This window comes from Apiospora kogelbergensis (genome assembly GCF_038363985.1).
Source record: "Apiospora kogelbergensis strain CBS 113332 chromosome Unknown utg000006l_segment0_segment0, whole genome shotgun sequence".
Taxonomy (NCBI): Eukaryota; Fungi; Ascomycota; class Sordariomycetes; order Amphisphaeriales; family Apiosporaceae; genus Apiospora; species Apiospora kogelbergensis.
Window position 1 is genome coordinate 3,588,424 of NW_027117423.1, and position 27,087 is coordinate 3,615,510.

Below are 27,087 nucleotides of genomic sequence, written 5' to 3' on the forward strand. Positions count from 1 at the left end.
TCAAGAAGTCAAATAATATAATACAACTGCCGCTTCATCGTATTTCGCATACTTCTCAATTCACCCTTTTCTGCATCAAGGAGTCGATGACCTGGCTTGTTTGGGTGAATAGATGAGAGTGGAAAAGAAGGGGTTGATGAGGTCATGCTTTAAGTGAATGTCCCAAGTTGCCCCTGAATCCGACTTACTCAACCAAAATTTCTAATTAAGTATACAGAAAGAGCGGCCGGCAGATATTTCGTACACTCGATTTCGCCTCTGGGCCGGGTGCCGATGATCTCGAACTTCTGTTGAAGTTGTCTTGTCCGATGATGGCCCATCATTATCTATGATATCTCCAGTTCTGTCCTTGACACTCGTCCGTCTAAGGTATGACCTCACACTTCGGCCAAGATATAGAGAGTGGTGTAAGTCATGAAACCAACTCTCCAAGTTGCCAATTCCATTTCATCCGACATCTCTCGCATAATACGGACCTCTTCATGCCCGTTCCTAAGGTGTCTCTGTCGAGACACTACCATTCATCAGCTTTCTCATGCCATGACCATGCTGTCAGGGGCCATTGCTAATGAATAAGACTAGCCCTATGCATGCGGATGCGGAAAGAGGAGACTCCCAATTAGTTATCTCATCAAGGCATGCCTACTTCTGCTGACGAGTCGTTGATCTGCCGGAGCTTATTTCCCCCAGAAACTAAGGAATACAAAAACAGCCCAAAACGGCGCGCTTCTCCGGACGCAATCTTCCCCGAAGAACCGTCCGCCATACAACGGTGATTCCGCTTCCAGAAGCCCCGAAAAGACTAGAGGCTGCCGCCGCCGTCCACCTCCTCGGACCCCGTGGGTATTACTGTGGGACGTCTTTAGAGAGGATGGGATGCTTTGCTACTAAATCTTTGACAGCTCGTCTCCCATTGCCCATCGTTCGTTCGTTTGACTCCACAAGATAAGGTCTTGCCTATCGTCATTGTCGTTCGGTGCCGACGACCCGAGCTACCCATGAAAGGGCTGATAAGTCAGCATGGAGGAAATATCGTCAGCTTCGATCCATTTGCGTGTGTTGCTTATGAATCCTAGGCTTTACTGTCATGACTCTCCCAGCAACAAGGCGCCGGTTTTTCTTGGCGAGACATTCTCATTGGAGGACATACGAGCTTTTCAGAGACGGGCCATGACACCTCGCTGGGACCGGTAAGCCGTCTCTGTCTATAAGGCTTAGTTGTCATGACTCTCTCACCCTCTGGATACCCCATCGTACGATTTCTGTCCGTTGTTGCTAAGACTGTCGTGTGAGTCAACATACCCAACACTACAGATGGATTGAGAAGTGGTGGAAGGAAGACGGCGCCCTCTCGGCAATATAGTTGCCGCTCTGGAGGTACACATGACCCATGCCAAGAGGATCCGGGACTCTGGGGTCCCCACCGGCCGGCGGCGGCGGCGGGGATATCTGACGGCGCGGTTGAGGACGATTTCCCCTCCCCGTTCTCCGACATACCCGCCCGCCTTGAATGGGAAGACCGGGGAAAATGGTACGGCGATACGCAAAACGCCGATGGCCTAGGGTGGCCACAGAGCCGTAATCATACGATTCTATAGCATCCTCCCGCATCGAGTGAATCAGCAATCGCCCGAGGACATCACGGCCGAGGTTGGACCTATCTTTCCCGAGGCTCGTGGGGAGTATGAGCCAATGCTTGGTTCTCTCACGCCTGCCGCCCACCTCGGATCTCGCCAACCTCCTATGACACCCCCAGAGAACGCATGTTTGCTTACACTACTCAGCAATTTGTCGTTGGGGATATGGTTCGAAAGGTGTGGGCCTGCCGCTGGCTCCTTACATCACCCCAACGTCTTCAGCCCAGCCCGACAACCCTATTTCACAGCGTGCCGGGAATAACGGGTTTCCCTCTCTCTGTTCCACCCGCCTTTTCCCAGCGCAGGCGACGCCCAACCCTTTCCGCTGGACGGAAAGGCAGCCTTGCCGCCCTTTCCGGAATCCAAGGGTCCTCGGGGTCGTCGCCGGCGGTCTGTAGGCCAAAGTCTCTTCTGTGGGACGTGCGATAAGGCGGGTGATCGGCAACATCAACAACAGTCTTATCGGCTCGGGGTTTGACCTATCCCGAGTGAGCGAGGACGACGGCGGCACCGGGGTGCCGGTCATGTCCTAATGGCAGCTAAAGTCATGCACGAATCCCGCAATTAAAAGGCTGTTATGGGGAGAAGTGTGTTAAGCAATCGAATGCCGGGCTATTTAGATCTAGCTGAACTCAAAATTTGGCGTTTGATCGACGGTCACCGACTTCACCACCACACCCAACAGCCTAGCCTCTAGCCTCAGCCCTTTCGACGACAGACAACAACGACTGGCTCGCTTCCTAGGCTTCTTTTGGCCCTGGTGACGTGCAAATGCGTGTCTCAGGACAGCGCGTTTAAGGGTCGCCAAGCCGGTATGGGGACAAAAGGTCTCTAGCGAAAAGCATAAAAGTGATGATGAACCCTGGGTTTTTGGGCAAGGCCAATCAGCATTGGCCCTTTCTTGTCTCCGGATTAGAGTCCGCCGACGGTGATGATGATATGTGTCGTAGTGAGCCCACGACACCACGAAGACCCCCTTTTACCGTTTAAAAGGTGGGAACGGACGGCTGTCCCCCAGACACCTCTCCGATTAGTCAGGTGCCAAAACTGCGGAGGCTGAGACCCGGTCGGGGCTGGCGTGACGATAAGGTTTTGTCCGGCCCGGGGGCAAATGCGGCGGGCTGGTTGGGCGCCTCTCTGTCTCCATGAACTCGTTTCACCGTTACCCAACGGATGACGGAATGAAACTTGATCATCTCGAGGGCTCAGCCAGCAACTATTGATGTGTGACTCTATCCGCCCACGCCGCCAGTACACCATGAAACGCACAGCACGTTGGTCGTCAGGGGCTCGGTGGAAGTAGAGTTTGGAGCAATATATTCAGAGTTTCTGTTGACGTCCTCATAGGCCCAGGCCCGAACCTGGAATCCAGACCGAGGCCAACTGCGGCCCGCGGCGGGAAGCTTTGAGACAACTTGTCAACAGTCCAGGAGACCGACGGATCATGCGTGTGGCCTGTTCCTACGTCTCTGCTGTCATACCCTCTCGCTGCAAAGCAACAACAACCTTCCGAGGTCACGATCCGACGTGGATCTAGACGCACCGTATGTGACTAGAATAACCACACTATCAACAGGAAGTACCCCTTGAAGAAAAGCCAAGCTTTCATGGGGGACGGTATGATCTATCACATTTGTTATATCCGGTCTCACAAGCAGAAACAAACCTTATGCTTGCTGGCTGGCCAAGACGCAATCTGGCAGGTTGCCAGGATGTGCTCCGTTGTTTATCTCAACATGGTTTCAACACACTGCGTTTTAATCTAGGAGGCTTTGAGTGGCTTTTCGGGTCAGTACAGCGAAGACCCATCACTTACCACCAGAGAGAAGAGGGCCGTATCGTTTACCCACGGATAGTGCCCAATGGCCGGGATAGCCTCCCTCGGAGATAGCAGGCGATGGACGTTCGACCAGGGACGACCCGACTTTGACTTGAACCGGCTTACAGTGATAATCTGGAAGCGACTCTATGCTTTACGGTTTATGCAGTGTAGCAACGCTGGAGCCGCGCGGCCAGACACGTTAAGATGGCGCTTACACACAAAGAGAATGCGGTTGGTCTTGAATAAACAACATCACATCACTAACAACGTGAGCCGGGTCGCCCGGGAAGACCATTGGCCCTCGGCGTCCTACTCCGTAGGTAAGTGCTCGTCTATTCGCCCGTAAGCCGTCCCGTGACCACCATGGCAGCTTACAAATGCGATAGCAACGACTCGTAAAGGCAGTCCAACGGAAAGCCGGTAGAGATTTGGGCCAGCGCAGAAGCAGCCTATACTGGTTGGCATATGCATAGCTCGGGTCCCCATGCCTTGGCTGAATATCATGCGTGTCTTTCCCTACAAGCTTCACTGGGTGGGAATAGACCAAGAAAGGAAGCCAAAGTAGCTCGTGGCCAATGGAGATAAAAATAAGGTACACAGGTCAGACACACCCGTCTACCCGTCCTCCTGCCGTTGGTGGTGGTGTGCGTCTACGTACATATTGCCATGCAAGCAAGCGTCTTTCTGAATATGTTGTGTCTGGCCTGTATGACGAAACATCCAAATCCACACCACCATCCGCGTCTATGCCAAGCCCGTCTCTTCCAGTTGTTCGAATCTCCATCACCTGCCACCGTCACCATCAACCAGCACGTGAGAGGGTAGAAAGACGTAATCGCATCATGCATGCTTGCTAAGCTGTGTGAAACCAACTAACTGCTACTATCACTTACTGCTTGACACCAAAATGGGCGTGTGTTGTTCGTTGGCGGAGGGTGAATACCTGCAGGTATTTGGCTACTAACAGAACCGAAACTGGCATGCTTTTTCGTTGTGGACGGACAACAGACAGACAGAAAGAGAGACATGCATGAATAAACGAACGACGACGTCAAGAAACGATCGATTATGGGGAGCCCATCCTCGGTGAAGGCAGGAACGGCAGGCAGACAGCAGACAGGCAGAGAAAGGAAGCGTGGCCCTGCCCGCAGTATGTATGTATGTAGTGTCCGGGGTGCTCTGCATCGCATCGAGAAGGTAGTTAAGTTAAGCTGCATACATAGCCGTCGTTACATAAACAGACAATACTGTATGTAGAGGAGAGTATTGATCGATCGGAATGATCCTCCCCGCAAGTAAGCGACCCTGTGCCCGCCCCCTCAGGCTCTTGCTGATGCCCTGCAGGGTCGGACGACGAACAAGTTGAAACACATGTTTAATCTGTCTTTCTTCCAGTGGTCGAGATGGAGACGGAGATGCATCACGGAATGGACAGCCGCTGCAGCGCTACTGTATGCTACAATATGTGGTGACCACGAGCTGGAGACTCTTCCCAAGGTTGCCAGTTTTATGACTGATGAATGATGGGCTACGACTGTGCCTGGAGCTACTTATGTAACAACGTGGTACATTATAGGAAGATGTGGTTCTATTTTTTGCTTCATCAGGGTAAGGCGTGCCGGTGGGTGGCAGGTGGCATTCGTCACTCACTCAAACAGGAATGGGAAAGAGAGGAGAAGAGGAGGGGAAAACATGGCCCCGTTAGTCTTGGTGGAGTTGGCCCATCAACTCGATGGGAAACACACAAATAGGCAGTCGTTCCGTAGCCGGGGGGCGGCGGGCAGGAAGACAGGAAGGCTGGCTGGCTGTCTGTCTGTTTCTAGCGCGGTTGCAATAGGCAAGGTCAGGCCACAACCAGCTCCGTGAGGCTGCAAGCCCGCCAGCCTGCCACGGAACGGAGAAGGTCTCGACCCCTTTGGGCGTGCAGAATATGCAGCGATGGAGGCCAGCCAAGGCAGATAACGGACGCCTGCAAAAGCAACAAGTGGGGAATCCGGCGGGCGGCAGAAGCTGGAGCTTGAAGGAAAGATGGATCGCGATTTTTTCCTCTCTTTCTTTCTTCCTCCCTTTCCGCTCCCAGCCCGACCCGACCCCGTACAGGTGCGTCGCCCAGAGAAAGATTTCATGGGTTGTAGAAAGCATTGTACTCACACACACATCACATATCCACTCCGCTAGCCGAACATCCTGTGCGTTGTAGAACAGCAGGGCGGACGGGGAGAGAGAGAGAGAGGCGCCACTTCTGACTTGCCAAGGACGCTTCCCATCGGTTGTTGGGTTTGCGAATCTCACACTTGACAGCCATCGTAAGAGAAGCAAATGTCGTTAAAGAGCAGGAGGATGTAAGCGACAGGCGACCGATTGACCAACAAGCCAACCAACCAGTGATTCTCGGGGAAATACCTATACATTGCAGCAGTAGTGCATGCACAGGTAGCTGTAGCGCTTACACTCTAGTGAGTCAGGCAAACGCAAGCCAACCAATCACTCTTTTGAGTTGGTGCCATGTCTGTCAGACTCTACGTTGCCCTCGTGTAGTACAGACTGTGAAATCCCCCAGTAGGAACTCTCAGCTACATAAACCATGTCGGCCCGTCCTGGGCCTGACAGCAGCATTAAGGTTAAACGCTGAGGCGGCATTTGTGCTTAGTACTGGCCAGCCTTGGAGGGGCAACAGCATCTTGGGACGAGTCTCATATCATACCACATTCACCAACGATCAGCTGTCTCGAGGGCAGATCGTACTGGGCCCTGTCGCCGGCTTGCCCATCGCGTATCTGTTGTCTCATTCAAAGCATGAGCGTGTGACTAACAAAAGTCGGGTCGTCCACGAGAGAGTCAGCGTAAGGCCACTCAGTAAGGCCGGCAGCAAAAACTTCTGTTAGGGCGCTTGCTGAATATCATCATCGAGGTCTGAGCTTAATCCGATGTCGCAGCCCTGGGAGTCAAAACCCGCTGCTGACTGGAACCCCCAAGCGTTGGGCAGGTAAGGCAAGAAGATAAGAAAAAAAGAAACGAGGCTAGGTAAAGAAGAAAGACCCTTTGTCATCCAAAAATGCATGCGCGGCGCGGCGATACCTAACTGTCGGTGTCTTACTCAACAGCCGCTTGCCAGCCTAGCAGTAGTCATGAGACCGCAATAGCTGGCCATGGACCCGCGAAGATGCTGGTCGCAAGGGCATTTTAACGGATCGACCAACAACAACAACGATCAACCAGTTCCACCAGAGAGACTTATTGATCTACCGTTATCTACTGTGGATGTCAGAATCGTATGTAGGGGCGTCTGTACTCCAGTATATGGAAACCCTGGATCAGATGGGAGTGGTTGAAACCACCAACCCGCATGCAAACGCAAAGTAGAAACAAAGACACCGCTGAATCCCAGACGACAAGTTTCAAAGAAGCTCGGCCAGCGCGCGCCCGCCCTCGCCTCACGTCATGAGGGGAAGACGGAGTGCAAGTATCACTACAACTGCGCACGTGTGGCACGTTGGGATCGGAAAGATTTGCTGCCCCGATCCCCCCGTCGGTCGACGATTTCTCATCTTTCAGCTGGGGTGGCGACGGACAGGGGGCCCAGCTGATAGTTTCGATATCCGCTGGCGACCGAGGGGAACTGGGGGCAGAAAATTGCCCGTCCAAGGATTATCGTGAAAAAAACGCAACGTCGCGGTCAGCGAGCGGTATGTTGCGTTGAAGGAATGGATAAAATAAAAATAAAATAGATTAGTACCAGGGGGGATCCCCAGCTGCCCCGGGATGCCCGGTTGGCAACGACCTGATGATCGACCGACCCACAAAGAATGGAAGAATACAAGCTTCTAGAAGCCATCCACATTTCCAGAATCGTTCTAGAATAGTTCCAGAATGCTTCTACGGTGTTTCCGCATTCGGGCATTGCTAGCCTATTAGGCTTAGACTGGCCAACGGTTGGCAGCAAACAGTGTTGCTTGGTGGTCAGACTTTCAGGTGGTCAGATTCTAGAAGGAAAGAAAAGGGAGTCCAATATCATCATCAGACTGAGCGTCCAATCGTCCAATTTCATGGACTATTGGATTTTGGATTCCCTTAACACCCCGGCTTGCCAGCGCGCCTAAGGAGTGCTAAGCCAGGAAACCTGGGCGGCTAACAAGTCTCAACGGGGGATGAGATACTTGTGAGATCTCGATTGTTCGGGATGCACTCACTAGAAAGGCTCATGCCGCTTTTGTTGCCGGTTGTGGACTTCTAGGTCCGAATAAGCCGAACAACTTCACAAGGATCGCGAAACAGCCACTAAGTCTGTTAAGAACAAAAAAGATGCCGTAAGCTTCATAATTATCATTTCCTTCTGACCCCGGGCCGCGCGATCTTCAGCCACGATGGTGGATGGACGCGGCCTTGGCTTTACCATGAGGGATGCATCCAGCGTTTTTGACAGGGTTTTGACACGCGGGCCAGTAGTGGCATCTTCAGCAGAGTTGAGAGGGTTTCTTTGCTTTGCTGTAAGGTACCTATCTGTCTGCAACAGCTGTTCGGCCCCTTCTGCATACATTACGCATGCAGTGCCCCGTCCGTGATGTGTACCGCAGCCCTGATCGATGGCAAGATGACAAGATGGCTAAGATCGGCCTTGCTTTATGACTGTACATACGGCGCGGGTTACGAGAGCGGATAGGGGCAGATGGATCTCCTCCCCTCTCCACCAGAAACGAAGGCACGATGCCGGTCAGGTAGGATTTCTGCATTTCTTGGAAGGGGCGGCGGCGCCTCCATCCGTCTAATAGAGCACGTGGGCTCGACTTGGTCAGCCCACTTCGCACTATACGGAAGCGATGTTCGTGGGCCCACGACGGCAGAAATCGTGCGATGGTGATCTTCGTGTCTACCTACAGCTGACGTCACGCCGTTTTCTTGCCAGAGGAAAGAAAACAAGCAAATGGGAAAATTGAGCGCCCAATATAGCAGCTAGAAGACAATTTACCGGAGGGCGACCGCTTGCTCACCGATGATGTTACGCTCCCCGCGCGGTCCCCCAGATCCCGAAAGTCGCCGGAGCGCGAAAAGCCTTGGCTGGCTTGCTAAGGGCTAAGGGACCTAGCGCCCAGGGCTTCAGCTGTCTGGAAAGTCAATTGATCTTCAGCTAGCGAACGTCTTCTGCCCTACGGGGTACGGCCAGTGCAAATGCACACCCCCGAGCCCCTTGATACTTCGATTGACTCGGATGCCTGTGGTCCTGTACGCACTCCGTTTCTTGGCCGATGCTTTTACGCGTTTACGATGACTACCACCAAGGGCCATGGTGCGTGGAGTGCAAGCAGATTACGTCGCCCGTGAGGAGCAGCAATATATGGATTCAGTATAACACACTACTGCACGTTGAATCACGGACGGAGAGGAAGAGCCAATGAAGACGCGATGGCAATCGAAGCTTTGGGTTCTGGGGGCCCTGAGACGCTGATCATAGTTTGGTGGCTTCGGCCGTGTCTCGAAAAGAAGAGTTATCGAAGCCGAGCAGAAGACGGAGCGCATGTAACATGGCATGCATGCAGGGCCGACGATCTTCTCCCCCAAAACCCTGTGTAGCTGTTAGGCCTCTCATTTCATATGACATCGTGAGGTCGACGGTTCGGGTGTGGTCTCATGTCTGTTGGGAGCTGGATGCAGTCTGGGTCGGCGTGGCTGCTGGTTGGGCTCCCGATTGAAGTCACGAATGACATCGGCGTTGGCTTTTAGCCGAATCTGCACATGTACCAAAGCAACCCATCAGATCATGTTCAATGATGCAATTTCGCGTGGCTTCGAGAAGCATTCCCGAGCCCTTCTGATAGGTCTCATAGGGTGTCAGACAGTCAGAGCGATGCGCCCTGATAAAGTGCACACGCGATATTCTTACTGGCGTTTCTTCCACTACCACCCAAACAAACCCTGGGCCAACTGCCGGGATGGGCAGACTTGTCAACTGCAACTGTAGAGTGCGTGCTGCATGTACTGTGCCCTCCCCTCCCCTCCCCTCCCCTCCATCACCCTCCTGCCTCTGGCACACTAACATGGAATGCTCGGCCCATCTTCAGCCAAGTGTCTGATCATCGATCTGGAATTCCTCAAATTGAATGGCTTAGCTCAACACGATGCAGCACTCAATAACCGCATGTCTCACTAATTTCTTGTTTTGTTTTGCGCCCGTTACTCTGTTTAGCAATGTCATTAGAACACCCAATACCGATCCGGGGGTATGGGACGCAAGTCGCACCTGATTGGCACGGGCGATTTAATTGATGAAGTGAGTGCTTGTCGTTTTGCCGAGCGCAACAGCCCGTTCACTGGCTGGCTGGGCATGCATGGCCAACGGCTATGCCGCTCTCGCTGGGAGCATTGACGACTTCAATCTAAAGATAATCTATAACCGACCACTCAGGAGAGCCGGCAGAGGGAAGTGGTATATCCCGACTGGGTGGGTATCCAAAGGGCCGCAAACGCGGAGGCTCAAGACAGATAGGAAGGTAACAATCAAACTCTCTCTCACACACACTTTCGTCTCCCGTCAAATACCGGCGGACGGGATCTACAATATACATATAGCATATAGTAGCATGTCCGTAAGTAGCGGGTGTAGCCAGCATGCTAATCTGGGCGGCTGTGGCCAATCTGAGTGCCGGATCTTTGCACACACGATAACGAGTCCCGATGGCGCAGGGAGATGCTGGCCAGTGGAAGCAGAATGCGAATAAGCAATATCTACCTATCGTGCTACATGCGCCTTGGCTCACACCTTCACTCTCTGCTAATAAGGAGCAAATATCAAAACGACAAATGCCTGTTCTGGTGGTTGGCTGGCTTTGATACGCAGCAACTGCAGGTGCCAAGATCTCCTGAACAACCCTGGCGGAACACAGCATGCAGCCACCAACTTAGCGAGCAACCATTCTGCATAGGTGTCATTGATGACATTTCACGATGAAACGAGCCTGCGAGCCTCCTTTCTTTTCTTTCTTGTCCGTCCAGCTAGGCTAGGACGAAAACGCACAAGAGCCTGGGCGGGATCATTCGAGAAACCTCAAATGACATCAACCCACTTCCATCGCCAACTACTGCATTGCACTGCTGTAAACTGTATGTATTGGCCGGTTGATGTGTTGTCAATAGTCTGGACGGTGTATATCAAATATTCCTCGATCAGACAGAATAAGGGAAATGTTTCGATATTTCTCAAAAGCGTCCTCGGCCAATGTGTGTTTTGACATGTCCCAAGCCGTTGGTTCCTCTCTGTCCTCCTGTCTGTGTCAAATCGAACGAACTGTGCTGCCAGACAAAGAATGTCTGTCTGTCCTCCAAAGGGCGCACCCACTCTGATTGGCCGACGGCATGAAAGTTGCCCAAAACTGCTTCCAAGCATTCTTCGACAGGTTCCATTTCTCGTCGCTGCTTTATCTCTTGGGCAGGGATCCGGCACGCCACTAGGCCCTTCAAGGTATTCAGCCGCGCAAATCACCAGGGATGTATCGGAGCCAACGAGCCTGATTCGTTGACGCCCCCTTCTAGCGCTCTTCTAGCGCGCCGCCACTGGTTGCCACCCTTTTTTTGTTCACTGCCACGCTCTGGGGGTCTGGCTGGTACTTCTTTGTCCGTGCAGAAAGTCGTCGTCCGTCCTGATCCTCGTTGATTCGCTGAGCCCCCCCGGGCACCCCCCCTCTACCTGCCTACGATACACACTTGTACTCTATGCAAGACCCTTGCTAGGATTGCGTTTTCTTGTCTTGGCGGAGAACGAAGGGAAAGAGAGCGAGACAAGTCAAGAAAGCGAAGAAGGAAGTCAGGTGGGGGGCGAAAGGAGCAGGGTGGTTCGGCTGGTGGCATGCAACATGTATACAAGCATGGTGACGGATTTGGTGTTCATTACTGTAAACTATCCATTATTATATCGTCACCTGCTTTATCCAGAAGGAGGGGCAGCAGAGCACGTTCTTTGACGCAAGACCAAGAGACCAAGCTATGGTAACAGAAGAAGATTGTATTGAAGATGATCGCGAGTACGGTTCATTTGCCGTAGACACAGGGCACTAGTCGTAATCAAGCAACTCCGGACATCGAAAACCAGGCCGAATCTTCGTTGTTCGCTAGCGGCCATCTTGCCTCAGTAAACCAGTTCCCAGGAGTCAAAGTGTGCCGAAGAATGTACTTGACAGCAGCAGCGCCTCCAATTGGGTTGGATCCTAGAAGGGCGACCTTCCTATGTGAGAAAGAAGGAGAGCACTGAGCGGGCGGAAAGAATGGGCTGCGTTAGCGGTTTAGGGGGCGCACAAGAAACGCGAATGCACTGTATGCAGGAGGTATTGATTGCTTGTACCGGCCAGACCAGCACTAGAAGAGGCCCAGTTATGGGCCTATGGAGTCATTGGAGCGATCCTGGGAGCCCCCCCTGTAATGAGCCCCCCTTGTCCTGCCCGCCTCTCCCCACCCTCCTCTATCATCCATGCCGGCCCATTGAACACCCAAATCCATTGAAAGGAGAGAGACGCTTTGCTTCCATCGCCGTTCTGGTACCCAGGTACTCGCGCACTGCGCCGGGGGCCTGCTCAGCTCCCGTTCCCATTAATCTATCAGGCGTTCCCGCGCAACCTCACTCCCAGTCCCTCCGTCAAGTTTGTATGGTGGTTCTGCTAGTCCAACGACCTACTCTCGAACTTCTGCTCATTAACTTGTATCAGCCGTTCAGAAACCAAGAGTCGTGTGTACAACGATCCCGTCGCCTTCACCGAGTTCCCTGATCTTTGTTCGAGAAATCCTCTTTTATTCCCACTCGCCATACTCGCCGGCCTTGTCTGCGGCTTCGATTACTACTTGCTTGCTTGCTGTTACTATTCCTGCTACTACTACTACTACTACTACCAAGATACCAAGATACCCACGAGACGTTGCTGCTTGCTTGGTTACTTGCACTGCCTGGCTTTTTCGTCATTCATTACTCAACACAGTCAGTCCGACTTGGTACGACTAATCCGTCCACTACACGACACACGCTGCATACGTACCTTTTACACCAAACCACAAAAGAAAAACCAGCGAACGAACGAGCGAGTTTGGAAGCGCGCCGCCTAGACTGTTACTACTACTACAGACTTATTACCGCCCCTAGATAATACCAGCCCTCCCTCCCTGCAGCGCAACCCGCCGATATTTCCACTAGATCGTCTCGAACACCGGCTCAACGCCCACATCCGATCTCACCAACGCTTGCCTCGCCTGACGACTACTCCACACCCGTCATAGGAGATTTGCTCAGAAAGCGGACCCCCTCGACTTCGTTTGGCCGAGTGTACTTGTCGCGAATTCTTTAGGGCCCGGCCGTGTAACGTATGCGCAGCCCCAATTGTGTGTATCGCTGTTGCTGCTGCATCCCGGCTCTTGAGTCTTGAGTCTTGGCTACTTCTGCCCAGTCCAACGACGATCCTAGTTCTGCCGTGCGCCGTAAAACAGTGGCCACCCTCTTCTCTCCTTTCACTCGCCTTGCCGCTCTGCAGCGTACACGGCATAGAAAAGTGCTAGAAGCCCATTCTTTCGTCGTCCCTCGTTCCGCTACCCGATAAGCTTTCGACCAGAGAGAGTGCTCGAGAGTATCACTAGACCAAAGCATATCTGCCTGTCCATCTATTCAGGTTAACCTCGCCGCTCCTTTCGAAACTCTATTATCGGTCCAGTCCACCCCCAAACACACCTGTCGTCCAACATATGCAAGTGTACCCCCCCTTGTTATTTCGAAATCTGGACATTTCCGGAACGCCATAGCCCTTCCTTCGTGAAGGCCCAATTCAAATTCGACCCAAGCCTTAATAACGTCACTCCTACCTTGTGTGGTGTTTCTTCTTGTTCCAGCAAGAACACCCAAGCGAGGTATATCACCTATATTTGCCTGCAGCACGTGGGTTTACGGACAGTCGCTTTCCTGAGACCAGCATATGCAGGCGTATCTCGGATTTCGTTTCGTTTGGAGACATCGTTCTGTTGATACCCGTGCAGCATATGCAGCAGCCACCCGTCGTTTGCTGTAGCAACATATCACAACTTCAACAACTCCTTCCTCGGGATATCCTGCAAGCAATGGGTCCGGGCTCACAGAGGTCCTGAAACAACTTGTCTCTTCTTTTTACAGGGTACCACTCACCCAAACATACAACCACTCCGGGTTTGCAATCGCAAGGGCCGATCACATTAGCTGAAGTGGATTCGTCTGCGGGCACCCCGTTTGCAACATTATAATTCTGACAGAAGCGAAGAGAACCACCCTCTCGCTATTTTTAACCCCCAACTGAAATAATGGGAAAATCCAGATTACGTGGAAGCTCTCCGACATACCTGACCCCGTCCCCGAGGGCGACATCACCACCGTCTTCTGTCTACGAAGACTGGGACACCGAAACCGCCATGTCTACATCCCGCCCAGCCAGCTTGGCTATTCCTCGTGCCAGCTCACCGGGTGCCAGGCTACCCTCTTTGTCCGAAATTCTTTCCAACACCGCAGCCCCGCCATGGACGTTAAGTGCTTTCACTGCGTACCTGTCGCAAAACCACTGCCTGGAAACACTCGAGTTCTTAATAGAGGCCGAAAGATACACAGCTTCATACTTTGATTTGGTCAATTCGCAGCAAGAGATGTCTCAACAGCAAATAGACACGTTGTGTTCTGCGTGGGATAGAATGATGCAGACCTACATCACACCTTACGGCTCACGAGAAGTCAACTTACCAGCACCGGTCCGCGATCGTTTATTGATCCTGAGTCAATCTCTACCAAAACCACCAACCCCGTCCGAGCTCAACGAAGCTGTCACGATCGTCCAGGAATTGATGAGCGACTCAGTCCTCGTTCCCTTCTGCCAGTCCGTCACGATGGCAGCCGCCGAGCGACAGTCTGCGGAGGAGAGTCGCGAGGGACGACACAGCAGGTCGCGGCTGAGAGTTCCTAAGGACTTGTTCTCGCCGGACGAGGGCTCACATTCACCCAAGAACACGTTTCTTCCTCTGCTCACCCTCGCCCGCAACAGCATCCATAACCGATCATCGTCGATTATTGCCTCTGAGGGTCCAGAAGCGGACCTGGTGACGGATGATAGCAGCAGCCCGAACTCGGCACCTGGAGCCGAGCCAGTAACACCGCCGACCACTCCGCCATCTTCGGACTTTACGTTCAGCACTTCACCCAACGGACTGCATCGGGCGATCACGGGCAACAGCTGGAAGAAAATGAGCGCCAAGCTGGGATTGAACAGAAAGAGTCGATCCATGCGTCACTCGCAGCCGACGAACATGCCTTCGGCCAACAGCAGCGCGGAGATGCCACCCCCACTACCAATCACCAGTTTGGAATCCCCATTATGAGGGTTACAGGTCACATCATCACACGAAATCACTACGAGCACTACGACAGCGTTCCTTGAGCCAATCGACAGGGACGACATCGAGGTTTCCCCAAGATCGTCTTGGGAAGATCCTCATCCGGGTCAGCGAATCCCAATTCCCGCGAAACCCGACAGTGCTCCTGGACATGCTCAAACTGCTCTTGGTAGTTTAGTGGGTGGTGTGGCCGCAAAAGGCGAAGGCGCACCCTCTGAAGGCGGCCCCCGCATGGTGCGCCGTACCACTCGGCTGCGACACCGCAACACGATGCCCAAACCCTTGAAGATTCCAGCAAAGGTTCCAGAGGAGCCGGAATCGAAGAGTGCGCCCCTGGTCTCTTCACGGTCGATCGAGTTTCCTACGATCACGCCGCGCGTGTCGGTTACCGGGGTTTCGATTCTAGGTCAAACAAAGACGGTGGAAATCGACACCGACACTGAAACAGATGTGGGCACTTCTAGTGATCCATCAGACTTGGACGAAGGCAAGGGCACCGAGTCTCCACCTGGTCTCCTCACCGACGTATCCAATTATCTTAGCGCCCATTCCCAGTCCGAGGAGGACGACGCCTCCATCACGGTTGTCGACTCCGATGCGTACAGTCGCACAAGCTCCATGGAGGACCTCTATGGCTGGGAAGCAGAGCTGGACCGCAAATTGGGCTGCGGCATGTCAAATCCAGTTCAGGTTTGCAAGTGCAACCACTTCGAATACCGCCGTGCGGACGGGGCCAAGCGCAGCCTCCTGCACCGTGTTTTCAACATCCCCAACGGCCGCCGTGCCAGTTCCGGGATATAAACCACAAACGAAAATGCATTTTATCAAGGACAAACAAAAGTACAGGAAAATATCGCACATCATTCAGAGGCGTTTGGGACCCATGTCCTGTCCTGGAAAACGGACAGGCTGGGACGATTTCGATTCAAAACCATTGGGGAATAACATACATAGACTGGGCATCTTGGCAGCATTTTCGGGTCATGTTTATGGCGAGGCGTTCACGACACATGGAAAGGTCGGCATCCATGCACGATTCGAATCATTTGATTTTGGCGATGGATATCCCACGTTCCCGCTACACGCACGGGAGCAGCATTGGTTACTTGACAGTCTCACGAAGCGACGAGTTATCAGGAAGAGAAGAAGGGGTTGCCGACAACGCAACATTGCATTGCTTTGAGCTTGAGAACCGTTGCCGTCTGTCTTGTCAGATGGCCCAACACCCTTGTACTAGACGAGCAAAGCAGGGGATCTCGAGCAAACCTCCACGAAGAGGCATCATTGTGTCACGACTGTATCATGAGAGCGAGCGCGTTACAAGGAGATATTAGCTGCTGCTACTACTTCGGGTTGATTTATAATGTTTATATGCCTTACATGCAAACCCTTGTTTTTTTACGAGGGAAGGGCTTCTGTACAGAACCTCAAATGACAAACCACTCGAACAACTCATACAACTTGATTGCAACTTGCCCTTCGAATGTGACATGTTCTACTTACACCTCAGGGGTCTAGATGCCAAATCGTCTTGCTGCTTTTGCGCGCGCGTCCCGTTTCCCTCCCAAAACTTCACTCGGCACAAGGGGTTTGCTCTGCAAGTTTCAGCGTTGATGATGACGACAACACAGTCCCCCACAGATGGGTAAGTCAAGCTTAGCTATCCTTTTAGAGTTATTCTTTTGACTTTGCTTTTATTTGTTTTAAGCTTGGGGACAGGCTAGCTGGAGAGGAGACGCAACGAAAAGCAACAGGATAGGAAAGAGATAGATCGGTCAAGTTTAAGATTCAGCTGATATATTCGCCCCCTTCTCTTTTTCCAAGACATTCTCTCCAACTGGACGGTTCGGCACGGTCGTTTCGTTCGCAGGTTTCCTCGGTCGGTCCGTCGATCGGATTGATCGGTCCTGTCATGGGCAGTATTGAAGGGCGGGACAAGGCGGGACAAGTTACGACTGGTCTTGATGCCCCTTTTAGCTCACTCTCGCTGCTCATCTTTGAGGGATTCCGAGTCTTGAATTAGTCTTGTTCTCGCTTTAATACGCTGTCATCGACAGTATCTTATTCCCGTCTCGGGCTATAAAATCATATCCTGAATAGAGCAGGTTCTTTTTATAGTCTATGGCACGGTGTCAGTCGCAATAGCAGTGTCGACCACTGCCACCGCCACCGCCACCACTGACCATGTCGACAAACTTCAATGCGCCATACTTTTCGTTTACCCACCAACAGACTGCCAAGGCTGAGGCGATGTCGTGATGTTGAGACCGACTTCATTGCTTACGACTACCAAACTTATCTACCATTCAGGTTTGCCAAGACAAATTCTGTCAGCCTGGCCCGGGCAGATAGTCTCCAATGTGTCATTTTGCTCGTTTTGGTGTCCAAGTACGCATGCCACACAGTTAAGGTTGCTAGTAATTGGTGGCGATGTTGCTTTGCAGCTGCAGCTGTACAACGTTTGGGACGGTTCGCTTTCTCCTATACCCCCTATCCCTTTTGGACCGCCGCGGCGGGCCCCGTTCCCCCGCGACTCCTCCGCGGCTATCTCCGCGGAGAGGGGACGAGACTATTCAAAAGGAGATCGCCGTATGTAAGTATACGCAGAGTCCTATCGTAGCTTTGCATCGCCCAGCGCGCGCCCGCCCCTGTACTGTACGATCGGGTATATGGGATGAGCGACACAAATATTCGCCTCCCGCGCGCCAGATAAGGAGTGGGGGATCGTAGCCAAGCCAGCCCCCGCCCCTTTCCCCCGATTGCTCCAGTCAGTCGGCCGCAGTTGGTGGCGGCTGGGTGGCGATGACGGAGAAGAAAGACGGGACGAAAAGAGGAAGCCCCCGGTGGTTTGGCTGACTGCTGCGAGGCATAGAGATAAGAATATAGACATAAGACGGATGGAAGCCCGATCGGCAGCGGCGCTGAACGGCCTGCCCATCATGATCGGTCGGTTCCATGCAAGGAAGGGACGATCGAGGAGTAAAAAGGGGGGCGAGTTGGCAGGACCGTGAAGGCTTGGCTTTTATGCTTATCTGCCGTAGCAAAGCAGCTGTTAGTCAGTCATCCCAAATGGCTCTTTGTTTCTTGACATGGGTTCATATGTATATGTTTATGTGAGTGTGCGTGGTTGTCGTGACCAGTATGATTAGGAGTATATCAAAATCGTTTCACGAGCTCGTCGAGTCCGAGGGCTGTGCTGTTTCATTTCTCTTTGTCTCAGACTTGCTTGACGTTTCTCGACTCAAGGACGGGTCTAGGAATAGGAACAAAACCCGATAGATGAAGAGTGAGACATATGCAGTAGAAAGTCTTCTCATTGTGAGAACAGGTGGTCGTTTCGTCAGTATGATGCGAGTCAGGTTAGCTGTCACGATGGCCCACGTTACGGACTTGTTGCAAAAGATGATGGTAACGTTATACTGGTTTCTGCGCATTGATAAGCTATTCGATATCTATGTTAGAGGTTATATAGCCTCCGTTAAAGCAGGCTATGTATCCCATCGAACCGGCCTTTCTATAAGACTTGCCAGGGGCGAACCACACCGTCGTCACCTGTAGTAACGAGCATCTCCTCGACACCTCTCCTCTCAGGGGCGCACTCCATATCGTAGCGCTTGCACCAGGTGACGTGATTTATCTCGAAAGGACCATGCCCGTAGTCTGTAGTACCTAGAACCTTCCATGTCGTGGAGGGAGAAGCGCTCTTTGTTTTGCCGGCGTCATCCCCGCTGCCGCCCATCTGTACGTCGCCATCGAGCTCAACCGACGCCTCGGCATGTGACGTTTCCGCACCCTCCGCAGCCTCCGGCGCCGCTTCCTCGCCATAGACGGCGATGACGCCGTCGCTGCCCGTGCTTGCTATCCTCGACGAGTCCGCGCTCCACGACGCCGAGTAGACGTCCCGCGTGTGCGCCTTGGGCAACGTCGCAGTGCACTCCCACTCCTCCTTCAGCGATCGCCGCATTGTGTTCGGTATGCCGCCCAGGCCGCCAAAGGCGTGACGCGGCGCTTCTTCTTCCTCGTCGTCGTCTTCCTTTAGCGTCCAGAGGCGCAGCGTCTGGTCGGCGCTCCACGTTAGCAGGCGCGGGAACCGCGTGCCTTCGGGCTTGGGCTCCCACTGGAGACCCCAAACGGTGCCGCCGTGGCCCTCGAGGACGGCGACGCAAACCCACTCGCCGTCGCCGTCCTCGCGCCAGATGCGCACCGTGTCGTCGTAGCTCGCGCTGGCCAGGACGTCGCTGCTGTAGCGGCCCTTGCCGCCGCGGCTGTCGCCGAAGTCGGGACACCAGGCGACGGCCTTTACGTCACCGTCATGCTCATTCAGCACCGCGACCGTCTCCCACTCGTCATCATCCTCGTTGACGCCCACGTCCTCCCAGATCCAGACGGACTTGTCGCGCGAGCACGTCGCCAGGTAGTTGCCTGAGGGCGAGAAGGCCACCGACTTGATCTCCGAGTCGTGGCCCTCGAGCACCAGCGCGAACTCCCAGTCTTTTTCATCAGCGTCGTCCTTGTCCGACGAGTTGTCGTTGTTGGCGGCGGTTATTTCCACTTCGAGGTCATCGCCCGTTGCTTTCTTCTCCTCTTCCCAGCGCCATAATCCCGCGGTCGAGTCGAAGGATCCAGAGACCAGACATAGCTTGTGAGGGCTCAGGTTCGGCTTCCAGGCTACGGACCGCACGGAGCGTGTGTGGCCGCCGCTAAGGGTGCTGTGCGATGTGAGGGTGGAGAGCGAGAAGACGGTGGTGGACTTTTCGTGGGCTGTCGCGATGAGGGGCAGTGTTGGATGCGGTATTGATTGCCAGGCGCGATCGTAGAGTTCTGGCTTGAATGGTGTAAGGGCAGTCAGCTTCACGGCTGCTGCTGCTGCTGCTGCACTGGAGGCGGTTGCGCCGGTGCCGGGCGACTCGGTATCGGCGGGAGGCATTTTGTAGTGGTTGTAGTTTTTATAGGTAGGTGGTTATAGTGCGGGCGTCGCACTGCCCTGTTGCAGCTTGGTTGCAGCTAGTCGCAGAAGTCGTGGCAATGACGAGAGCAATTCGTAGGGATATTTCTTTAGAGATGCAGAAAGAAGAAGAATTTATTTCTAGCAGATGCAAACATGTCGCAATGTCGAGAGGTCCGAAAGCGCATCGCCAACTTGACTTGCCCTTCTCTGATAAGCTCTTTTTCTGCGGCTTATCTGTCCGCGCCCGCACCCGGAACTGACGTACTGAGGGGCTGTTTCGGTTTCTCCAAGCTACCCCTCCATCTCCATGGGGTTTGTCAAGTCTTTCTTTGTGCTAGTCTGAATTCCCAACCATTGATTCGATGTATTAAACAATCCTCTGATATATATCTGTATATCTAACATATCTCAATTCCATATCCAGCTCACAGTACGGAGCCAACCCGTTTGCTTCGGCTCGGGCATGTCGGGATACAGGTCGACCTGTTCCAAGGCAGCCAGAAGCGGAATACTGTCCAACGATACAATTTCGGTCTTCTTGACGAACTTCCAGATGACATAGGCGCCGAGCACCAATGGGATATCTCTGGGTTGTTGGAAAACGTCTCAGTTAACAACGGAACTTGTTTGCTTTGCGCACGGCTGGGTATGGCACGGTATGACAAGGGGGAAATGGGACTTACAGATATGATGAAACGAATTTAGCCGAGTCCCAATTACCCTTGGTAAAGACGGTGAAGCCGCTGGTGAAGAGGATGAGAACACACATGACGAGTGCCACGCATGAACTGTAGACTGTGACATCGTCAAAGTGTCAGTAATGCAAGACTCCAGTAAAAGGGATCTCCCCCAGTCAGAATGCGTAGTTGAAGTTGGTGCAACTTACAAGTCCACCAATTATGCCACGGCAGCCGCCCCAGGGCGATGTTCTGTCTCCGCATGGCGAGCTTGAGGCGGATGTGGTTGAGCAAGATAGTGCACCACGAGATGAGGACGCCCGCGGCGGTGAGGTTGACGAGCCAGTAGAAGACGGTCAAGGCGCCGCTGGAGAGGGACATGAAGCTAAGCAGCATGAAGACGGAGAACAGCGCGACGCAGACGTAGGGGGTGCCCCAGCGCGTCGTGCGCAAGAAGATGCGGGGCGCCTGCTTCTTGAGCGCGAGGCCGTACAGGACGCGGGTGCCCGAGAGCAGGCTCTGGTTGGACGCGGACCAGGCCGACGTGATGACGACGGCGTTGACGACCGAGGGGATGGCCTTGATGCCGGCGGCCGACGCGGCGATGACGAAGGGGCTCTGCGCCGCCGTGCCCGAGGCGTCGCCCAGCCGCTTGTCGTCGCTCGCCACGAGCATGCCCACGATAAGCACGGCCAGGATGTAGAAGATGACGATGCGCGCAAAGACGCGCTTGCAGGCCCCGCGGGATCGCCCGGCGCGGGCTCTGCGCCTCGGCCGCGGCCATGGCGATGGATTCCACCCCGGCGAAGGAGAAGACGGCGCCCGTCATCACGCTCCAGTAAGCCAGGAACCTACCCAAGTCGCCCGAGGCGATAGGGAGCAATTCTACGAAGGGACCGGGTTCCTAAGCACATAGATATATGTCAGTACGGATAGAACACATAGTGAGGTGAATAAGGAAAAGGGAATAGGTATATCGTACCTTCCAGTACCGGAACCCCATCCTCTCGGTCCCGGGTATACCGCCGAGGTTGATAACCAGCCCCAATATGATGAGAAACACCACCAGCACGATCTTGATGAGCGCGAAAATGAACTCGATCTCGCCGAAGACGCTGATAAACGCAAACCCGACAGCCGCGGTCAACACGATGAAGACAACGATCCAGACAGCGGGGCTGATGTCGTCGACGGGGTCGAACCAGTAGGAGAACAAGACGCAGATAGCCGTGATCTCGGCGGGGATGCTCAAAATATTGCCATAAACCAGGTTCCAGCCAATGGCAAAGCCAAGGGCCGGGTCGACGAAGAACTCGGCGTGGCGGACGAAGGAGCCCGTGACGGGCAGCAGCGCCGCGACCTCGCCTAGGGCGAACTGGACGGCGCAGACGACGAGGCCGACGGTCGCGTACCCCAGCAGGGCGCCCAGCGGGCCCGCCGTCTGCACGGCGCCGCCCAGGCCCAGGAACAGGCCCGTGCCGATGGCGCCCGCGATGCCGAGCATGGACAGGTGGCGCTGCTGCAGGCCGCGGCGGAGGTCCTGGTCCTCGGCCGCCGTGACGAGGTCGCCCTCGTGGTCGGCGGCGGCGGCGGCGGGCGGCGGGAGGACGCCGTTCTCGCCGCCGTCTTCGGGAGGGACGAAAGTGGCTGTGGTGAAGGTCCCGTACACGGGTTTGCCCGGAGGCGTCGAGGACGGCGAAGGAGAAGCCATGGCGTACTCGGCCCTTTCCCCCTAATTCTATGCCGCCGCGTGTATTGTCTGACGGCTATTGCTTGATTGATCGGCTATCAATCCTTTTCTTCTGTAGGCTGTCAACCGGCCAAATCCTCTGATAAGAAACCCGTGACCGAATGAGTAGCTTTAGACATCCATGTCGTGCACGCAGGTTCTCGTTCTCTCTATAAAAGCCCGTATGTGCTTCGGTTCGATCAGACGGGGGAAAGAAAAGAAGAAAACTTATTTACCTCGCTGCAGGGTTCCTTTGACCGTTGCTTATCGTCGAGGGCCAGCTGAGACTCGATTCAATGGTGTGATTGCGGCTGTTGTGGGGCCGCCGACAGAGAAGAAGCCAATCGCCGCACCCAATCCGGAATTTGGGAACGGGAGGCCGGAACTTGCCATGAGTGTAATTAACGGCATAGAACAAGAAAGGGTCTAATCAAACTCAAGAAATTTTTATATATTTCCCTACTCGCTGATCCATGTGCAAATCCATGCTGCCTCCTCTCAAGCCGCTAATACGCTATACTAGTACATAATACACTTGTCCATCCACACTCGCATCCTCGAATCGTCCTCTTGTCGGTCGTCGCTAGGATCTCCGTGACCCAAGGGATTGACCAAATCAAGAATATTTCAGGACTATCTTCCCATGAGATCGTCAAGTGCCCTGTCCCAGCTGTCGACCTTTACATAGCTGTGGCTGCGACCCTCCTCCTTGAGGGCATGGTACCACTCCAACGTCGGTTGGTACTGGTAGTCCAATGTCAGGGCTCGGCGGTCAGCCTTGCGCGCTCGAAACGCCGCGTCGTAGAGCCTGTTGCGGCATTGCGACTGCCCGTGCCCCGGCCGGTCTCCCTGTGGCGCGTGGAATATCGTCACCTCCGGATGCTCTATATCGCTCACCGCCTTGGGGAATGCATCCGCCTCCTCTCTGGCCGACGGCCTCATCCAAAGGTTATGCATACCCTCTCTTTCCACGAGTTTCCATCCTTGGTCTTTCAACTTCAATTCAAAGGGGTTCAGCAATTCATACAAATTTTTCAAGAGATAGTCGAGTGATCGACATGTGACATCGATGGGATGGGACAGATCCGGCGTGGGTAAAAACGGAAAATCGCCAATCCATACCCGTGCGAGAGAGTATTCATCAAATCGCTTGGGCGCTTCCTCTCGTACAAATTCTATTAACCGCCTTTGCATGGGAAGGAGAGGAGGGGGGGTCTCGGGCGGATGCCCCGCGGGACCGTTTCGCGAAGTCGCAATCCCAAAGAAAGAGCTCCATGTCCTTGTAACCCCTTTCAATATGATGCGGGTTCACAGGGCGATATACGGCGATCCACGGATGTCGACCACTGTTTTCCGATTGCGTTGAGCCGGTCCAATCGGTATCTATTGTATAGAATAACCCTATCAGAGTATTACCGCTCTGGTGAAATCTGGGCATCGAGCAGAACCAGTTCGTAAAGGTGGCGTACTCGCACTTCGGGTCTTCAAAACTATCCGCCATTTGCACGTCCACCCATGAGACCGGGTCTTCGAAGAGCCTGGCCCATCCTAAGTATCGGGAGCGTTTTAGATCCAATATCCAAGGCTTCAAATCAGCTGCACGGTCGCTGGGAAACATCGTGCTTTGGAAGACGTATCGTGTTGTCAGATCGTTGCGAGATTCGGTCGAATTCAGAACAAAGCGAGCGAAAGCCACGTCGGGGTCACCGACTACGTGAGTGGCATAATTTGGGATACGAACCGTCTTGCGAGCTCTGGAAATGCCTCGAGCCCTGGATCCGATAACGTAGAATTTTCTGTAATTGGTCAAGCGGGTGGTTGACCACCAGGCGAACCAGTTGAAGAGACTTTGCTCATCGTTGGGGTCGATGCTTTCACTGGCCCATGCTGTTTTGCGGATGTCCTCCGAAGCCTCTTCCAAATCGTACCCGTAACCTTTGCCCGCATGGGCGATGTCACAAATCAGCTCCCAGGCGCGCAATCGATCCTTGAGATCATCTCCTGACAATCCTCTGTCGGACAGCTCCTTGCCGAGGAACAAATCGCTCGACTGCTTCAGCTGGTCTGCTTCTTGAGCTTTGTCCAAGACCAGCCCACGAAGATACTCGGGGAAATCTGCGCAGCCTACGAGGACACAAGGTGTGGTTCTGCTCTCTTCCTTGAACCAGCTCAACAGCCTGCAGAGCTCTGCAGGCTCAGAGATGGCAAAGCTCGGGGTGATAAAAATCGCGCAGCCATAAGGAAAGAGGCGTGTCAGTTTGAGACGCGGCAGTGACATGAGAGAGTCATTCTCTAATGTCTCCGACACTCCCCAAGGACTCAATGTAGGTTCTTGTCCGGATGACGTCAAGTACCACAGGTTGCGGTTGCCATGATTTAGTGAATCCCACAACCTAGGAATCTTCCTGATAATTTTCAGAACAGATTCATGAAGTATAACGGTACCATCATTGTTCCCTTCTTGAACGAACTTGGCCCAGCTTCCTACATGGCCGCTGGTGAAGATGTGACACCCCGGCACTATACTTCGAAGCCAAAGTGCCACCATCTGAAAGAGATAAATCTCCGACGGATAGTGGATAAGGTAGAAGTCTGGTTTGGTGCGCAGCGCTTCGAGATCGACATCGACGAGCTCATTCATTACCTTCAGACATATATCAATATCCACGGATCCTGATCCGTCATTAGACTCGTCCGATGAGACTAGTGGACGATACAGTCCCAGATCAATAGGTACTGAGGGCCGAAATACCACATGGTTCAATGGTGTCGGTGATGGGCTTGTTGGATCCGCCAGCCCAGCCCAAGCGTCGCATTGGCTTGGGTAGATGAGGATTGAGTACTCTTCACGCGGCAGATAGAAGGCTGCTTGAGTGCGACGAAGGTTCTTGCCTACCGCTTCCAGTGCGGTCATGTCCTCAGGTTCCGGGCACTCTACTACGCCGCTGGCCAATTTGTTGTGGTTTTCATAGAATATTTCCAGTGTACCGAAGAAATCGTCGGCGACGCAGATCATTTGAAAGTGCATTGATGTGTCCTCCATGAACGATTTCAACCATGGAAGCTGAGCTCTTGTGATACCATTGAGCAAAATTCGAATACAACGAGAACCTTCGGGCCCGAATGAAGCCGTCTTTGCCACAGCTTGGTTGCCGATTCGCTCTTGATATGCCGCTAGAGATAGTTTCTTCTTCGGTGCCTGGGTAACATCCCTGGCGGCTATAACAGGGCCGGGCGCTTCCAACGGACTTTCTATCTCTGCCGGTTCCTCGAAAATCGCATCTTCCGTAAAGCGTACTGACTTTCGAGACTTCCTCGTCTCATTTGTCGCCTGATCATCAGCAGAAGATATGGTGGGCGACTGGGTTGCCGGTATCTCGGCAGTGGCAGACTGCTTGGGCTTGTCATTCGTGATAAAGAAGCTTGCTGGAATAGCCGAGGCGTTCAATGGGGCAGTGTCATTCAGTTCCTGTCCCCTCTTCCTTGCTGCATTCATTTTGCGGTGGCTTCTGAACAGTTTGGGTTGCTTGGTGACGTCCATCATGGACTCTTTCAAACTTGAACGACGTTTTCTTATCCTGGCTGGTTCGACCACGGATGATATAGCTGCGGGCCGTGTAGTCCGGACTGCCTGGAATTTCTTGGCCAATGTGGACGAGGGGCCTGCTGCGTTGGTTGTCTTGACCATGGCTTGTCGAGGCTTGGTCTGGGTTTTACCACTGATGCTTGGTTTCCTAGACGCTCCAGACTGGGAAGAGTCTTTGCCGCCGACAGATGGTCTCCTGGCTTCTCCTGATCGGGTGGGATCTTTATCACTGATGCTAGTTTTCCTGGCTGTGCCTTGATAGCCCACCACCGGTGATAGGCCACTTGCGGCTTGTTTGCCTGGGCCGGCAAGCTGTCCAGTGGATTGGCGGCGTGTCGACTCTTTGGTAGAATTGACGGCCGTGACCGTGGCTGTCGGTACACCCTTGAAGATGTTCTGTTTTAAGGGTTTAGGCAGATCCCCTACCTTCTCGGCATGCCCAGGCTCAATGCCATCAATCTCCATTGCCTCATCGCTCGATTCTGAGTCCTCCCTACTAAAGACAGAGCCAGATGAGCCGTCCACCGATTCCTCCTCGGCAGCAAACGGTGCAGTGAGCTGTAGACCGAGTCTCTGTCGCTTTGCATTTCGCTTCAGATGCCTCTCATTATGTTCGTTGGCGGCAGTCATTATTGCGTCTTCATAACTTTTGACATCAAACGCAAGGCGTACGCCACGCTTGATTTCATCCTTCTGCCCCAGCCATTGCGCGAGAAGCCCTCCTGAGAATGAGAAACTCTCGACCGGCTCCCATGTAGCTTCATGCAGTGGAAAGCCTATATATTGTCAGGTCTTAGTATTTTGTTCGTAATTGCTGATGAAAGGGGCTCCGGGACGTCATATGTTGCTTTGACTGCACGGGTACCTGCAACAACATATGAGTGCAAACCACATAAGTAGCATCGGGCTGGTCTACCCAAGGACATAGGTTTGGTATATGGCTTACCTTCCCAACTAATCAAATACTCCATCACTCCCTTGTTTTCTTGGCCCTCCATCTCACGTTCGCTAAGAATACAGTCGACCGTCCATAATTTATCTTCGTCGTTAGCCTCCGCAACTGTTGATGTAAGAGAGATGTCGTCGTCATCTCTTGTGTCGTTTTCATTAACCAACGAGGGCAAGTCTTGGTGCGGTAGGGTCGCCATCTTGCTCCGAGCAGTGCAGGACACTACTTGGATTGGCCAGAGTGAAAAGAAGACGGGAGGATTTCGAGGTCGTGCCTGAACGTCTTCTTGACCATGTAGGTCTCTAAAGAAGACGTGGCAGCAACGGGTCTGCAACGGCAACCACGTTTGTGAAGCGCGGGTTGGAA

The 27,087-nt window shown here is 53.5% G+C and overlaps 4 protein-coding genes across 4 annotated transcripts; 1 reads left to right on the forward strand and 3 right to left on the reverse strand.

Moving 5' to 3' along the window:
* Nucleotides 1-13,755: 13,755 nt before the first annotated feature.
* Nucleotides 13,756-15,633, forward strand: PG998_009974 (uncharacterized protein; the record flags this gene model as incomplete). Its single annotated transcript, XM_066876790.1, has 2 exons — nt 13,756-14,797; nt 14,867-15,633. 2 exons carry the CDS (start codon nt 13,756-13,758, stop codon nt 15,631-15,633), a joined length of 1,809 nt encoding a protein of 602 aa, XP_066728946.1.
* A 2,713-nt stretch (nt 15,634-18,346) lies between these two features.
* PG998_009975 (cytosolic iron-sulfur protein assembly protein 1) lies at nt 18,347-19,759 on the reverse strand (the record flags this gene model as incomplete). Its single annotated transcript, XM_066876791.1, has 1 exon — nt 18,347-19,759. One exon carries the CDS (start codon nt 19,757-19,759, stop codon nt 18,347-18,349), a length of 1,413 nt encoding a protein of 470 aa, XP_066728947.1.
* Nucleotides 19,760-20,188: 429 nt separating this feature from the next.
* PG998_009976 (amino acid permease/ SLC12A domain-containing protein) lies at nt 20,189-22,168 on the reverse strand (the record flags this gene model as incomplete). The annotated part of the gene is made up of 5 exons (XM_066876792.1): nt 20,189-20,366; nt 20,464-20,575; nt 20,667-21,186; nt 21,257-21,361; nt 21,440-22,168. 5 exons carry the CDS (start codon nt 22,166-22,168, stop codon nt 20,189-20,191), a joined length of 1,644 nt encoding a protein of 547 aa, XP_066728948.1.
* A 651-nt stretch (nt 22,169-22,819) lies between these two features.
* Nucleotides 22,820-26,920, reverse strand: PG998_009977 (uncharacterized protein; the record flags this gene model as incomplete). Its single annotated transcript, XM_066876793.1, has 3 exons — nt 22,820-23,372; nt 23,425-26,548; nt 26,719-26,920. The coding sequence occupies 3 exons, from the start codon at nt 26,918-26,920 to the stop codon at nt 22,820-22,822; spliced, it is 3,879 nt and encodes a 1,292-aa protein (XP_066728949.1).
* Between the last annotated feature and the right edge of the window lie 167 nt (nt 26,921-27,087).